Source organism: Mycteria americana, chromosome 20, assembly GCF_035582795.1.
Source record: "Mycteria americana isolate JAX WOST 10 ecotype Jacksonville Zoo and Gardens chromosome 20, USCA_MyAme_1.0, whole genome shotgun sequence".
NCBI lineage: Eukaryota > Metazoa > Chordata > Aves > Ciconiiformes > Ciconiidae > Mycteria > Mycteria americana.
The window spans coordinates 3,795,594-3,810,201 of NC_134384.1; the positions used below are offsets into that span (position 1 = coordinate 3,795,594).

General features: G+C 59.7%; 1 protein-coding gene across 1 annotated transcript; it reads right to left on the reverse strand.

Moving 5' to 3' along the window:
• Positions 1 to 2,240: 2,240 nt before the first annotated feature.
• On the reverse strand, positions 2,241 to 14,263 carry PRELP (proline and arginine rich end leucine rich repeat protein). The gene is made up of 3 exons (XM_075521504.1): positions 13,984 to 14,263; positions 6,421 to 7,372; positions 2,241 to 4,574 (listed from the first exon to the last, which is right to left on the reverse strand). The coding sequence occupies exons 2-3, from the start codon at positions 7,355 to 7,357 to the stop codon at positions 4,396 to 4,398; spliced, it is 1,116 nt and encodes a 371-aa protein (XP_075377619.1). The 5' UTR covers positions 7,358 to 7,372; positions 13,984 to 14,263; the 3' UTR covers positions 2,241 to 4,395.
• Positions 14,264 to 14,608: the final 345 nt, after the last annotated feature.

Below are 14,608 nucleotides of genomic sequence, written 5' to 3' on the forward strand. Positions count from 1 at the left end.
GGGTCCACAGCCCTGCTTCGTCCTCTGGGGGGGGGAGACGTCATTGCCAGGGACGTGTCCTGTGGGGTTGGGACACCCCAGGATGGGCAGGGTGTGCGCGACAGCCCCACGGGCTCCTCGCAGCGCTGGGCAGCCTTGTGCACACACAGCCACCCACTGCCGTAAAAATGTTCTCTCTCACAGGCAGATAGCAGCCCACGCGCTCACCCACCCGAGACGTTGCACCCATCTGCCGGCGCTTGCCGGGCAGGCAGGGCCACCCTGGCAGCCCCCCACCAGCGGGCACGGGCCTCGTCCATGCCCCCGCAGCCCCCTCGCCCCCAGCATCCCCCTGCTAGGGCAGCCCCAGTCCCGCTCTGCCCGGAGCAGAGCAAAGGGCCACCGCTAATCTTCGTTAAGCCCCTCATTAGGCAGCTTGGCAGCCACCGTGATGGAGACGATGTGGCAGCCGGGGGTGGGGGGGGGCATTACAGCTGACCCGGTGCCTCCGCTCCTTGGAGGGGCTGCAGGCGCTTGTCCAGGGTCGGTGGCTGAGTCGTCCCCCCGCCTCCCCATGGAGAGGGGCTTTGGTCCAGCGCGGCCGGAGGGGACCCGGCGTTCGGATGGCACCTTCTGCTCCAGCTCTGGGGGCAGCTCCTGCCCAGAAGCCCGGCACGGTGGAAACTGCTGCAAAGCAAAAGCCTGCGCTGGGGCTGGCGGGGGTCCCTGGGGCTGGCGGGGGTCCCCAGGGCAGCGGGGTCCCCGGGACAGCGGGAAGGAGCCGGTGTCCATCCTCGCGCCCACTTTTTCCCTTGTCCTCAGAGGCAGCAGTGCCTCAGCAGCCGCAGCAAACGCCCGCGTGGATGGCATCACCCGAAGGGTTGATGCAAACCCTCACAGCAAGAGAGGTCCCTACTCAGGCACCTGCAAGTGGGTGGGGGGGGTCACCAGCAGCAAGGGAGCTTGATTTGAGCACTAATTCACCCTGCTCCAAACTGCCTCTTGCCGTATCCAGCTGCTCCCCAGTGGGCCCACAGCTCCCTCCCCAGCACTTGGAAGATGAGCACGTATCATGCCCTTTCACGCCCACCCCAACAGCCCCACTCAGCCCCCACTAACGAGGGGTTTCCAGCCTTCCCCATGACCCCACAACACGCACGGCGAGGGGGGAGCTTCCCACGCCGCCAGCCCAGGTCCCACTCCCAGGGCAGCACGGCAGCTGCTTGCAGAGAGAAGAAACGAGCCCCCCTGCTTTCGCAGTGCTCGGCTCCCCCAGGAGACAGGGCTGACTTGGCCGGGGAGGCAGTGGGTGAACGCACACCTGGGAGCGCATGATTCACGCCCCGATCACAAAATACGGAGATTTTATTCTCCAGCATAAAAACATAAGGGGAGCTCGCTGCCTGTGCCTGCTCCGCACGCACACGCGCATCCCCCTCCTGCCAGCGTGCACGCTCCCGTGAGCAGCCCCACGCCGCAGCCCATGCGTTCGCACCCGCGCCCACAGCCATCCTCCCTCTCCGCTCATGATTCACGTGGGGAGAGCAGCAGCAAAAGGAGATTTTTGAAGCTGCAGCGATGGGCAGAAGGATAAGTCACTGCCTACACCCGTTCTGCTCGTGTGAAAACACGCGCGCACCCCACACGACCGCAGCCCTGGGGATGGATCCGGGCTCGTTGCTGTGGGTGGGAGAGACGCCTCCCCCCCAGCTGCCCCCACGCAGGCCCTGGAGCCCCTCCGTGCTGTCCCCCTAGGGCAAACTCACCCTGGGGACATTCGTCCAGCTTCCCTGGGAGCATGAAGGTGACGTGGGGGCAGCTCAGCTGGAGTTCATGCAGCGCATGCAGCTATCGGCTTCTCCCAGCCAGCTTGCAGGGACAATAACGCCCATCAGCTGCAGCCAGGGCCCTAGGAGCCGCGGTCAGGCTCTCTTAATTAGTAGAGGTGCTCATTAGGACAGGCACATGGCTCCACAAGCCTGCCCACCGCTGCTCTGCAGGGGGGCTTTGCAGGCGTGCCCGCTGCTTTGATGCTGATGCTGCTTGTGAGTCCGACCCAGCATCGGTTCACACGAGGGCACAACGCAAACAACCCCTGCACCCGTCAGCCTCCCGCTGCGGGGACCCCCCGGGGTCTCCCGAGCCCCCACTGTTGGGAAAGTTGGCCCCAACGGAGGAAATTCTGGTCCTGAATGAAGCGGCAGCTCCCGCGCAGCGAGGAAGATGAGGATGGATCAGAGAGAGGCAGGTCCAACCGCGGCTCTGGGTCCCTTGTGAATGATTTTATTTTCACTGCTGCGGAGAGTAGGAGTGAAAATACCATTAAGTTGAAATCAGTCGAGAACTACATATGTCTCTAGATATATCTGTACAGTCTACCAGTATATATACACATTATATATAAATATATACATAGGGTCTCCGGGTTTAAGGTTGAAACCTGTCGAACCCAATAAACCCACTGGAGGAAGATTTGGAGAAGAAACTTTTATCATGAAAAAAAACCAAGCCTGAATTAGCACAGGGGTTTAATGAACCCTCCCACGCTGGGAAGGGGGGAGCACCGGGTGGCTGGGTGTCCCCAGGCTGCGGGGAGCATCCCTGCCCCATTCCCGGGGAGCGGGACGCGGTGCCCGTCCATGCCCATCTCGGAGAAGGGTCAAGTTTTGGTGGCTGAACACACAGGAGGTAATGGCTGGTTTCTTTGGTTTATTGCTTATTTCAGTTGGATTTTTTTTCCCCTCTAATGCTCAGCCTTAAATCTAAATCCTAAGAATCAGGAAGGAAAAAAAAAGAGAATAACACCCTCTAAACCCAGACACCCTATATATGCAGGTACAGCTATCAAAGAGGGAAGCGATACATGTGAAAACAGGGAGAAGGGGGAATAAAAAATAGCTTTATCCAAAAGAGTAATTCTTCCCTTTTCTTTTTCTTTCCTTTTCTCTAAAAAAAAAAAAAACGCAAAACCAGTCATGTGTGTTTGGTTCAAGAAAGCAACTGAGAGTAAAACTTCCAGGAGGTGGGAGTCAAAAGCAGGAGGGCAGAGGGACCGTGAGAGCAGAGCGGAGACCTCACGAGTCAGCCCAGCCCCAGCAGAGCCCGGGTTTACACCCACGTCAGCATCTGGCCCCAGGTACCTAAACGCAAGCGCGAGCGTCCTGCCGGCATTGCCGCAAAGCAGCTGGCTCTGCTCTGCTCTGCTCTGCCCGGGGGGTCCCGTGCCCAGGGCAGGTTGTAGGGTTCGGGGTCCCGCAGGCTTTGGGTCCTGCCCGTGTCGGGGAGGGCAGGGTTTGGCTGGAAGCAGCAGAGTGCGGCCGACGCGCCGGGCCCTGCGTCTCCGCAGCACGGGGCAGGGGGAGGATGCAGGGTGCTGGGAGGGGGCTGCGGCACCATGGGCTGATGCTGCCGGGGGGAGCCTGGCAGGGATGAAAGCCGGGGACGGGGGCTGCGGGAGGGGGCTGGTGTTGCAAAGGAGGGTGCGCGGTGTATTGCTGCGGGGAAGGTGCAACCCACGCAGGGAGCGGGAGAGCCCAGCTCCGGCCGCGGGGGCCGGGCACCCTCCCTACTCCATCCTGCCAAATTGACACCACCAGGAGAGAATGAGCCCCTTGGCCTGGAGAGCAACGCGGAGCCAAGGCTGAAGCCCCCCAGGAGGGCCCGGGCGAGAGGAGCGTGTCCCTCGCCCACGGCCCTGGGACGTGGCTCTGGCCACGAGGTGTCGTTGCCGGTCCTGCCGGCCGGCGCCAGCCCCAGCACCCTCCGCCTGCACGGATCCTGCTCCCCCAGCCACCCGCAGCCCATGTGCCAGGCTGGCATCACCCTGTGCCCCAAGGCTGCAGGGTGGCCATCTGCACCCTCGGCACACCGGCCCAGGGCATCCCTGCTCCACCTCCGTCACCGGGGATTTTTCCCCGGGGACATCGCGGGCTTTCCGGGTGCAGCCACCCAGACAATGACATGACCCCAGTCCTGCAGCGAGGTGGCCCCTGGGCTCCCTCGCCAGCTCCATCCGGAGATGCTTTTGGCTAGAACAGAATCCAACCTCCTGAAACTCTGCGGGGTGGAAGGGGAGAGACAGAGCCAGCTCCAGGGCTGGCCGGGGGTGAGGGCAGAGAAGGCAGGGCCCACAGGCAGGGAGCTGGGGTGAGCGTGGCAGCCACCCCAGGCTGACGCCGCGACCCGGGATGGCTGCTGTGACGTGGTGCTGTCCTGCAGACAGTGGTACCCAAGGATGCACATGCCACGCGTGTCCACGACCGCTGCAGGGGAGGACAGGGGGAAAGGCAAGAGGGATGGAGGTGGGGTGTGAGCAGGGGGAGAGGGAGGCAAAGAGGGTCCCACATGTCAAACACTGACGGGGGGCGAGTCTCTGTGCAAAGCCAAGTCCTGGGAGAGGCGCGGTGCTGGGCAGGGCTAGAAAACCACAGACTGGAGGAGGCGGAAACACATCATCAGGTCCAAGGGGATGGGGGGCTTCAGGAGGTTCCCATCCAGCCGCAGGTACCGGAGCCGGGGCACGCTCTCCAGGTCGGAGGGGGAGAAGTCCTGGATGGACATCAGCGAGGTGGGGCAGATCTGCGTCCCGTTGATTTCTGCAGGGAGGAGAGGAAAAGCGGGATGCAGGTTAGAGGAAAGGGAAGACAGAGAGGGATGCTAGAGACCCCGCTCCCTGCCTGTCGAACCCCAAAATGGGGTTGCTTTGCTACCAAGGGGGAGAATCCCCAGCCTCTCCCAGAAGACGGCGCAGCCCCAGCGAGAGGAAAATCTTGCTTTTGTTCAGAAATGAAGTAGGTCACGTTCAGCCAAAGCACGGTGAGGGATGCAGTGTCATTTGAGAGAGAAAAGAGATTATTTTAAACATGAAACCTGCCGAGCCAGCCCTAAGCCTTCAAAAAAACATCAAGGAAACATGCTCCAGCACCGTTGCGCTGAAGATAACGTCAATAACCGTCTCGTTGCTCGCTTCTGGATTTCCACGTGCTTCTCCTCACCCCAGGGCCTGCATTACGGAAAATAAATCCCAGGATTCTTATGTCGTTACCCAACTCCAGGGACTGAAACCTTATAAAAGCTGGGTAAAATGGGCAAAAAAAGAGCTGGGACACGATGTGCACAGCCATGCAGGCATCTCTCCATGGAGAGCCCTAGCAGGACCTGGATACTGGTGGGTGTGAAGCCAGCAGCAGTCACCACCTCTGCCCCAGGGTCCCCCTTGGCTCCAGCTTGGTGGTGTTTAAATAAAATGCAGATTAACCAGCGTTTGAACCAGACATTCATCACTGCGTCATTGTTTCCGGTGACTCCGGTAACCCCCTGAGAGAAGGGATGTGGCTTTGTGAAGGTTTTGTTCCTCTCCCTGGCATCGCATCCCATAACGCCATTGGTGCTTGCCTGCAAAGAGCAGCTTTCTCGCTCGTCCCTTCCTGGCTCACGTTCAGTGCCCTGTTTGGGCAGGAACGGGCCCGCTAAAGCTGCTCTGTGATTTTACAGCCCCTCTTTGGCAGTGGACCACTCTTAAAACCACGCACCATCATTGCACAATGAACACCGCAGCGTGGAAGCGCTTGTGTCACACCACTTGTGGGGACCAGCGTGCTGCCCAGCGGCTGCTTCACAGGCGAGCAATGCCCTGGGTGGGTCCTGCGGCCCCCATACACCCCACCACAGCCAGAAATAGGAGAGCTCAGCACACTTTTCCCGGTGCACATGGAGGGTTTCTGGCAAGAGTGCCGCATTCTTGCTTCCCCGCAGATAGCAAGGACAGCAGGTTGCCGGACCTCTAATAGCAGAAACATCTGGGGTGACCAGGAATGGGTCTCTGTCTTCTTCTCGAATGTGCTAGCTATGTTTACACATTTCACAGGCCAGCACCTCTCCCATGAAATTGCAGTGCTTTGCCTGGCACAGTGTGAAACTGCCCCGGTTGGTTTGCCAAGGCAACCTCCATCACAGCCTTGTTCTCCCTGTTCCTTCCTCTGCGAGGCTCAGCTCGAGAGCTAAGCTGGGTTATTTCTAACCATCTTGACTGCGTATTTGGCATCTGTTCTTAAAATATGTGCACAGACTCTCCTTTTTAAATATCCCTATTTCTGAGCCCTGCTGGGGAAGTAACTATTTAGATGGCAGGTGGCCCCAAAGAAGAGCTGACCATGACAATGAACAAGAAAAGCCCTGCAGCACCAGGGGGAATTTAGCTCTGCTCCTCAGCTACCACCCAAATCCTCACGCCGTCCTTCCCCACATGCAGATCCATCCCACTTAGGGCCTTGTTCACCTACAAAAAGCCCCCAGCTCATCTCACGACTGCATCCCCCTTTGAAGGCTTCACATCCCACTGCGTGAAAAATGACCTTTTTCAATGAAACGCTTGCCGTCCTCAAGCCCATCTGCTCCCCCACAGACCTCACCACAACCTCCCGACCGGCCTGTGCAACTCACTTTCAATGGAGTTGTTATTCAGGTAGAGGTGCTCCAGCTTGGGGCTGATGAAAGGGACGTTGGTGAGCTTGTTGTGGGCCAGGTGCAACACCAGCAAGTTGGTGAGGTTGAAGGAGTTCTTGGGGAGCCCCTTATCAGAGATCTGATTGTAGTTGAGCCGGATGAATGCCAGGTTGGGGAACTCCTTGAAGTAGTCACTGGGGATGTCCTCAATGTTGTTCCTGTCCAGGAAGAGCTGGTGGATGGCATTGGGCACCCCGGGGGGCATTTTCCTCAGGATGTTGTGGGCAAGGTTGAGTTGCATGAGGTTCTTGAGTCCCTTGAAGGTGTTTTTGTTGAAGACCCCATCGCTTAGCTTGTTGTGGTGCAGATCCAAGAGCACCAGATTCTCCAGCTTGTTGAAGACCCCAGCAGGGATCTTGGAGATCTGGTTCCTGCTCAGACGCAGCTGTTCCAGGTTGGGCGGCAGGAAGGCAGGCACCTCCTTGAGCTGGTTCTTCTCCATGTAGAGGAAGATGAGGTTTTCCAGCTTCTCCAGGACCCGCCTGTCCACCTTCCGGATACGGTTGTTGTCTAGGTTGACCCATTTCAGCCCCGTGGCGTTCCTGAAGGACTCCTCGGGAAGGTCATCGATGAAGTTGTTCTGGAGGTAGAGGTAGTGGATGCGGGGCGGGATGATGGGGACCTTCCGCAGGTTGCGGCTGTCACAGTAGAGGGCGGAGGGGAAGTCTGGGGGGCAGTAGCATTCTCGGGGGCAGTCAGGGAAGACGGAGGGGGGACCTGGCGGCAGGGGTGGGGGCAGCTCTGTGGGCTCGACGGGCTCAACAAACTCAGGAGGCGGGCGGGTGGGTTTCCGGGGAGGCTTCCTCCGCTGCCCGCTCACCTCCGAGATCAACACAAGAACAAGTGGGAGAAGCAATCTGAAGGCCACCTTCATGGTCCAGATGTTTCCCTGAGGGAGGCAACAAGAAGAGGTGGGTTCGGAAGCACCCGATTTAGGTACCGCATCATCTCCCCCATCACTGCAGTCTCTGACAGGCAGGAATTTACCCCACATCCCTGCCAGTAACCTGCTATTTTCTCTCCTTCCCTTTGGAAGTTATCTTTAAATCCAACCCCTCTCTAGAGCATGAGTCACTGAGATCCCCTCTCTCCGGCTCAGCTTTACGCCATTGGGGTTTGTTTTTTTTTTAATTTGGTTTGGGGTTTTTTCACACATCACCCCCAGCACTGCCTCGTAGAGCCTGGACCCCCCCGGGAGTCTCAACACCACTATGCCCTCTCCCCAAAGGATGGATTGCCCCTTCAGAGACCTTGATGGATCAGGCTTAATTTTGCACTCGAGCCAAAAAATCAATGATTCAGTAGCAAATTGGCTGAGCAACAGTATCGGGAGGCCAGCAGCAGTTAGTGGGGCAGCAAAGATGGATGGTTCTGTGCTTCAGGGACAAGGATTTAATGCAGGACAGCCCATTTTCAAGGCCGTGTGATAAAAAGGACATTTGCAAGATTACACATGGGCGATACCAAAGTCACTTGGCTACAGAGCTCCCTGCGCTGCCCAAATAGCCGATCCATCACCTCCAGTCCCACCGCAGGGTGCTGGGCTGGGATCGTGATTTGGGGAGAGTCCCAGTAGAAGTGGGAGATCTGGAGGGATCAGGCGAGCTCTCTGCTTGCCCCTAGCCAGAGGGCCTCTCCTGGACACGAGCCCAACACCTTATACAAACCACCTCTCCCTCTTCTCTGGGTCGTTAGCAAGCCCATGAGGGCTGCCTGTCCCATCTCTGCCCTCCCTGCTGCTGCCTGGAACAGCAGCAATCGTCCCTGCAAGGCTGTTGCTGGTAGCTCTCCAGCTGATGCCTCGGAGGATGGAGGGATCCAGCTCCTTGCAGACGAGCTCCCCAGAAAGCCCCATGCGGAAGGTGCTTTGGATGCTCCGACACTCCCCGGGGCCAGCTGGAGCAGGCCGGGCTGTGGGTTTCCTGGGCAGGCAGCAGATACCTCGGGGTGTTTGCCAGGCTTTTCCCGCCGGCATTTGTCACCCCAGGAACAGAGCTGAGCTGGATGCACAGCGAGGCAGATGGAGGAGCTCGGCAGAGGCAGGGTGGGAAAGAGAACCAAGTGAGATGAGACAGGGAGGAAGACGAGGAGAGTCAGAGGAAGACGGATCTCCTGGGGAAAGGAACGTCTGCCGTGGGAGCCAGTGCTGCTGGGATGGGAGCATGGGGCGGAAGCCTTTGGTGATGCTGGAGCTGGTGACGCTGATGCTGGAGAGAAACCAGGCTCTCCTGGCTCATTGCTCCCTCCCATGCAAGGCGACAGAGTTGAGCTTGCAGCTTGCCGGTGCGCAGTGCTGCTGGCGTGCCGGGGGTCATGGGCAACGTGGGTGCAGCCAGCCCCGCTCAGCTCAGCGTGCCCGGGGGGAGCTGCAAGCGGGCAGGGCTGAGCCGGGCACATCGCATTTGCCTTCGGGCAGCAGCAGGGAAACGTCCCCAGCCCTCAGCCGACCGGCAAGCAGCACAGACCAACGCTGCTGGGGTAGTCCCCTGCCACACCAACCCCCTTTTGCTTACAGCTTCCCACCGGGGTCCGCATCCCACCCAGGGATGCCCTTAGGGCCCCTCGATGGGCCACTGCTCCCAGGGCTGCGCCTGGCTCCCTTTGAAGTGATCCCACGCATTCCTGGGGCTCCAAGTAATTGACTTTCTCCAAGAAAAGATCCTGTTCTCACCCCCCTCTCCAGGCCCAGCCCGTTACTTTCCTTTTTGTCTCGCTCCGCTCCCATCTGGCTCTGTTTAACCCTACAAGCCTCACATGCCTGCTGTTTTCAATCAGAGCTCTGGCATCTTGCTGGGGGGAGGGAGGAACAGGGGACGAGCAACGGGGCCCGAATGCTGCCAGATATTCAGCTCAGCAGTGCTGCAGTAAGTCTCCTTTGGGGACGTACGTGCGTGCTTCTGTGTTGCAAGAGTTCAGATTCAACGGCGGGCTGCAGAGAACGGGCAAATTCGTGATGGGGAGCTCCTCTACGTGCAGTCCTCTCTGGCTCCGGAGCACCCTGCTCCTTTCCCAACCACGTCCCTCCCTGCACGTGGCTCTCCCCCCACCTTGTCCCAGACCTTTCCATGGGATTTTGCCTCAGCTCCAAAACTCAGACCTGGATTTTAACACTCACAACGCTCAGGGGAGCGGCGGGGGCTGAGGTCTGCATTTGGCCCGTTGCAGAGGGGAGGAGGCAGCTGGGACACGATTTTCCAGCCAGTGCACGCTGCAATCCGGGCGTTCGGCTCCCTCCTCTCTCAGAGCGATGCTCAGCTCAGCTCGGGCCACCGGGCAGCCACCCCAAGCAATGTCACAGGGAGGGTGGGGGACAGGGCAGATCTGTCACCTCGGTCTCGGGAGCTGGCTGAGCTCTCAGCCCTTCCAGGAAAAACCTGGCCCCGCGCAGCCTGCGCCATGCCCTCCGCATGAGGCTTTAACGCTGCAGATGTTTAGGGACTCGGCATATAGCAGAAATAGTCAGCGAGCCAGAAATTCAGGCTGGAGAGCGGCAGCATCATGTGGCATTTGTCAGCACAGAAGGAAAGTGTCAGGAGGCAGATGCAGCCTCTTTTATTCGCTGTACCGCCTGCAACCCGCTGCCACATCCCCATGGGGACTGCCACAGCCCCTCTGCCCATCGCAGCCAGGCAGAGCCAGCACTGCCACAACCCTTCTCCGCTGCCGGTCCCCACCAGCCTCTCCCTGCAAAGCTGCAGCTCTGCGCAGAGGCTCTGCCCACCGCTCCCCAGCCTGCTCGGGGAAAGCGGGACCCACTTCCAAGCGATCTGCAGGAAACCAGCTCACAGCCATCTGTCCCCACAACAGCCCTACATCCAGAATAACGTCCTCAACGGGGCCACAGCCGGGCTTTTTGCAACAAGCCTGAGGCCACCACAAGCTTTACAACTGCCTCCAACACGCTGGAAGGTTCAAAGCCAGCTCTCCCTGGGCCCGACACAGTCGGCAGCCTGTTCTCCATCCAGTTTCATGCAGTTAATTTACTGGCGTGAATGCAAGAAGCCAGATTTCAAAATCCCACACCCTGATTCTGCACGAGCACCAGCTGCCAAATCCACAGCCAGAGCCACGGCACAGAGCCTGCTCTGCAAATGCCTCCACTCAACCTTTCTCGCTGCTCCCCGACAGACAGGACAGCTCGGGTCCCAGGTACCCACAAGGAATCCACGCAACTGGAATAAAGTTAAATCAAGAAGCAATGAATGCATTGGGGAAACCAACCACCTGGCGTGGAGAGAAGGCTCGACTGATGGACAAAACCAGTTCTGACACCTCCTGAGCTGCGGGCTCGGCTGAGCAGCTGGGCCTGGGTGCAAGACCAAGGCACCCAACAGATGCCAGCCCAGGGTTTTTCCCACAAAGAGGCAGCTGCTCCCTCAGTCATCCCATTACAACTGACAAAAAATTCGGCACAACAGCTGGAAATTCCAGCCCCAAATGCCACCGGCGTTTGCTTTCCAAATAGTTTATCTTCGCTGCCTCTCGCTAACCCACAGCTCCCAAGCAGTGCTCACTTGCCAGCCCCGTGACTGTTGCCAAGGGCAGGCAAAAATCACAACCTCCGGGGCAAGAGTGAGCTATGTAAAGGTCACGGGGGGATTTGTCACGGGCAGAAGTCCCGATGCTCTCCCTTGGGTGCCTCCTGCCCTCCCCGCCTCCTCTTGCGGCACTTGGACGTGCAGATAGCAGCAGCTGGCTCTGGATAGTTATCACCGATGCATCGGGGACCCCTGCTCCTGCGGAGGGGCTGGGAGGGATAAAGGGAGCTTTTAACTTTGGGAGGAGAGGGGAAAGACTAGATGGCTGGACCAGGGATCCTTTCCAGCCCGTTGCCCATAACCCCGCTAGTTCCCTTCACAGCTTTTCTACTGGGACCCCCAGTTCCCACCATCCCACAAGGAGGGCAAGCTAAAAATAACCAAAAGGAGCCAAGCAAAGCTCCCTCGTCGGCTTCCCTCATGTCCAACCACCACGACAGCCCATTCGTGTCTCTGCAAGAGTCTGGGTCTGATCAGCTGTAAAGCGAAACAAGGAGCTCTTTATCCAGCGGCGCTGGAGAGCTGGGAACGGTGGAAAAGGGCTAAATACAGCGCAAGCCTGTCCTCCGAGGGGAGGGCAGACATGCTGTCACCCAGGCGTCCCCAGAGGAGCAGAGCCCTGATGCAACAACCTGCTCTTCTCGACCCTTTCCCAGCAATTTCCCAGCGGGAAGCGGAGCCGCGGGCAGCCAGCTCGGCTGGGGCCGAAGCCGGCACGCAGCCCATGCAGCCGCAGGGGCTCGGCCCCCGCTGCGCTGCTTCTTGTGGGGATAGCGCTGTGGCCGTGCAGGGGACGGGTGTCCCAGTAGACCCTGCCAGAGAGCAGCTCGGCCGTGCTCCCCCGCTCTCGAGCAACACGTTTGGGCTCAGCCCTAGGACTGCAAGACACGGGGACGGCAACGCACGGCTCCTGCATCCCTCGGCGTGCCAGGAGCATTTCCTCACTGTACCACAGTCACCAGACTCATTGCGAAAGGCTCGTCGCGTTCGCTGCTCCCTCCAGCAACCTCCTCCCGCAGCGGGGTCTGTGGGAAGGCAGCCCTGGCAGAAAACACCTTTCTGCTGCCTTCTCCCTGTCAGCAATTCCTCCCTCCTCCTCCTCCTCCTCCTCCCTCGCTGCATGTCCCGACCCTTCCCAGGGCTGCTCCCATCTCAGCCCGCCCGCAGATCTCTCTGCCACACACGGTGGAACTGGCTGGACACAGACAAAAGCAAATTGTGGGAGAAAATGTTGGCAAAGCGACCGCAGCCCGGCCCCCGAGCCTGCCCCCCACGCACACCCTGCTCCCCTCCAAGCAGATACCCCGCCCTGGTCCCCCCGGCTCTGCTTTCTCTGAGGGTGGGAAAACTGCTTTAATGCCCTTATCAGCTGCTCCTGCCTCATCCCTCCCCTCCAGCCTCTTCCCGAGGGCAGAGGAAACCTCCCACAGCTGCACTTTTATCTCTTCCCAGGTAAAAACACTCAGCCCCTCGCCCCCCCCCCCGTTCCCCGGGGCAGCAGGGACACCCAGCACCCTGCATTTCTGCTCCGCGCTGCCTGTCCCGGGCTGGCGGAGGAAGGGGTGCTTCCCGGGAGGCAGCTCCAGCAGCTTACGGGATGCCGTCGGCTGAGCACCACATAAGGAAGGCCCGCGATCGCAGGCTCCCAGGAAAGTTTCCAAGCCCTCATGTGCGACACGCTTTGCGTTCAGCTGCCAAGGGGATGAATTTCCACTTTCTGCCCTACAGATGATTCTCCTAAAACTCTCTAACAGACAGGGAAGGGCAGGTTTGGGATGAGCCTTTTCCGTGCAACAAAACCCTTTCCCCAGGACTTCAGCGAACATCGCTGCCCTGTTGCTTCTTCCCATCATCTCCTGCCTCTGCCGGAGCAGAGACAAAGAGCTGGCTCCAAACGGGACCCACACGGCAGTTCACCCCACGGTGGGGTGCAGGGAGGGGGCTGCACCTCTCTGCCTGCCTGGAGTAGAGCTGGCTCAAATCTCGGTGTCCGAGGCAGCAAAAGTGGTGTTATGTGCCCTGGGAAGGGGCTACGTGATCCAGGCATGGCTCTCTGCCTGCCAGGCAGGAGAGCTGGGCTTTACCACCTCAATTTTGGGCACAAAACCAGCTTGCTGAAAATTGCCGCTGAGGTGCTGTTCAGCTGCTCTCTCCCACCTCGCTCTCAAAGCGGCGCGATGCTGGGCATCCCCTCCGCAGGGCACGGAAACTCCCTGCTCCCCACTCCGGCACGGGGCGAGGGGCTGCACGCAGCCCCCCTCCCGCGGGAGCAGCACCCCGCAGCCCCAGCCCTTTCCCCAGCCCCTCTGCAGATCCAGCTGGAAACCAGGAGCCTGTGCTCAGCGCAGGGTGGCCCGATGCTACCTGGGGCTCCCTGGTAGCAGTCCTGGCTCCGGAGGTGTCTGCTCCCCTCTCAGCCTCTCCCCCCTCCTTGCACGCTTCCCCTGCTGCCGTTCCAAGGCAGGGCACTGCCCTGGGCACGGCTCGGGCTGTGCAGCCCCCCCTGCTACCCCCAGCTCTGCCTCCCTGGCCGCAGAGCCAAAGCCGAGCGTGCGTGGGGTTGTGAGCGTGTGAGAGCACAGGTCGGGGCGGGGGCGGGGGGGGGACGACACAAGGGGGTCCTCGCTCACCCCCAGAGAAAGCGACTGGCGGCAGCTGCATCGCGATCACACACGGGCTCTTCCTCGGACTTTGCAGCCCCAAGTACCTCCCCTCCACCCCAGCCTGCCCCATGCTGAGAAAAACTCTTGCAAAAAGAGAAAAAGGAAGGAACAAAGACTCCAGCAGCTGAAGAACAGAAAAACCAACAAGAGGAGAGGGGAAAAAAAGGAAGAGCAGATGCTGCTTTGCATGTAAGGGAGGCCGGAGAGGGCAGGAGCATCGTGGACCAGTGCAGCATCCTGGGTCGGAGGGTCAGGCAAGGCGAGAAGAGCCTGGGGGAAAGCACCTGCCCACAGCTTACCTGTGTGCACCTCTCCCTCCTCCTGCCTCTTATTAATCCCCAAGACAAGTTTCTCTCTGGCTGTCTCCCTCCTCCTCCTCCTCCTCCTCCTCCTCCTCCTCTCGACACCGCCACGAGCAAGGCTCGGACGAGCGCGGGGGTTTTGTTCCTGGGAGCCGCTGGCCGAGGGTGGGTGGGAGCGCGGGAGGCGGAGGGCTGGGATGGAGGCACGATGACAACAATAACGTCTTTATCTGGCAGCCAAGCGCTGCGGGCTCTGCTGCGCACACATGGCCTGCCTGCCAGAGGGCTGGCGTTTAATAACAATTCCTTCTGCTGCGGAGGCTGCTCGGAGCCCGTGTTTAAAAACAAAGCTAATTAATAATTTAAATAAGCCCTTCCCTTGCCACGGCCCCTGTTCCAGGAGCGCGTGTTTGGGATGGTGCTTTCCAGCGACTCGGCTGAATATCGACGGGGGTGCAGAGCACGGGGGCTCAGCGTGTCACCGGCCAGCCTGTCCCCAGGGCTGTCCCACCCAGGTCCCCCGCCGGCACAGAGTGACTTCCAGCTGCCCCCCGTCCCTGCTGAAGGCAGCCAGCCCTGTGCTGGGGTCTCTGCTCCTGCCTGGCAGATGGCACTGTAAAAC

Bases quoted from the DNA above. Each gene is read 5' to 3' on its own strand.
- PRELP (XM_075521504.1), bottom strand. From the start codon at position 7,357: ATGAAGGTGGCCTTCAGATTGCTTCTCCCACTTGTTCTTGTGTTGATC. The intron at 4,575-6,420 runs GTGAGTTGCACA...TCCTCCCTGCAG, and splicing joins GAATAACAACTCCATTGAAA to AAATCAACGGGACGCAGATC.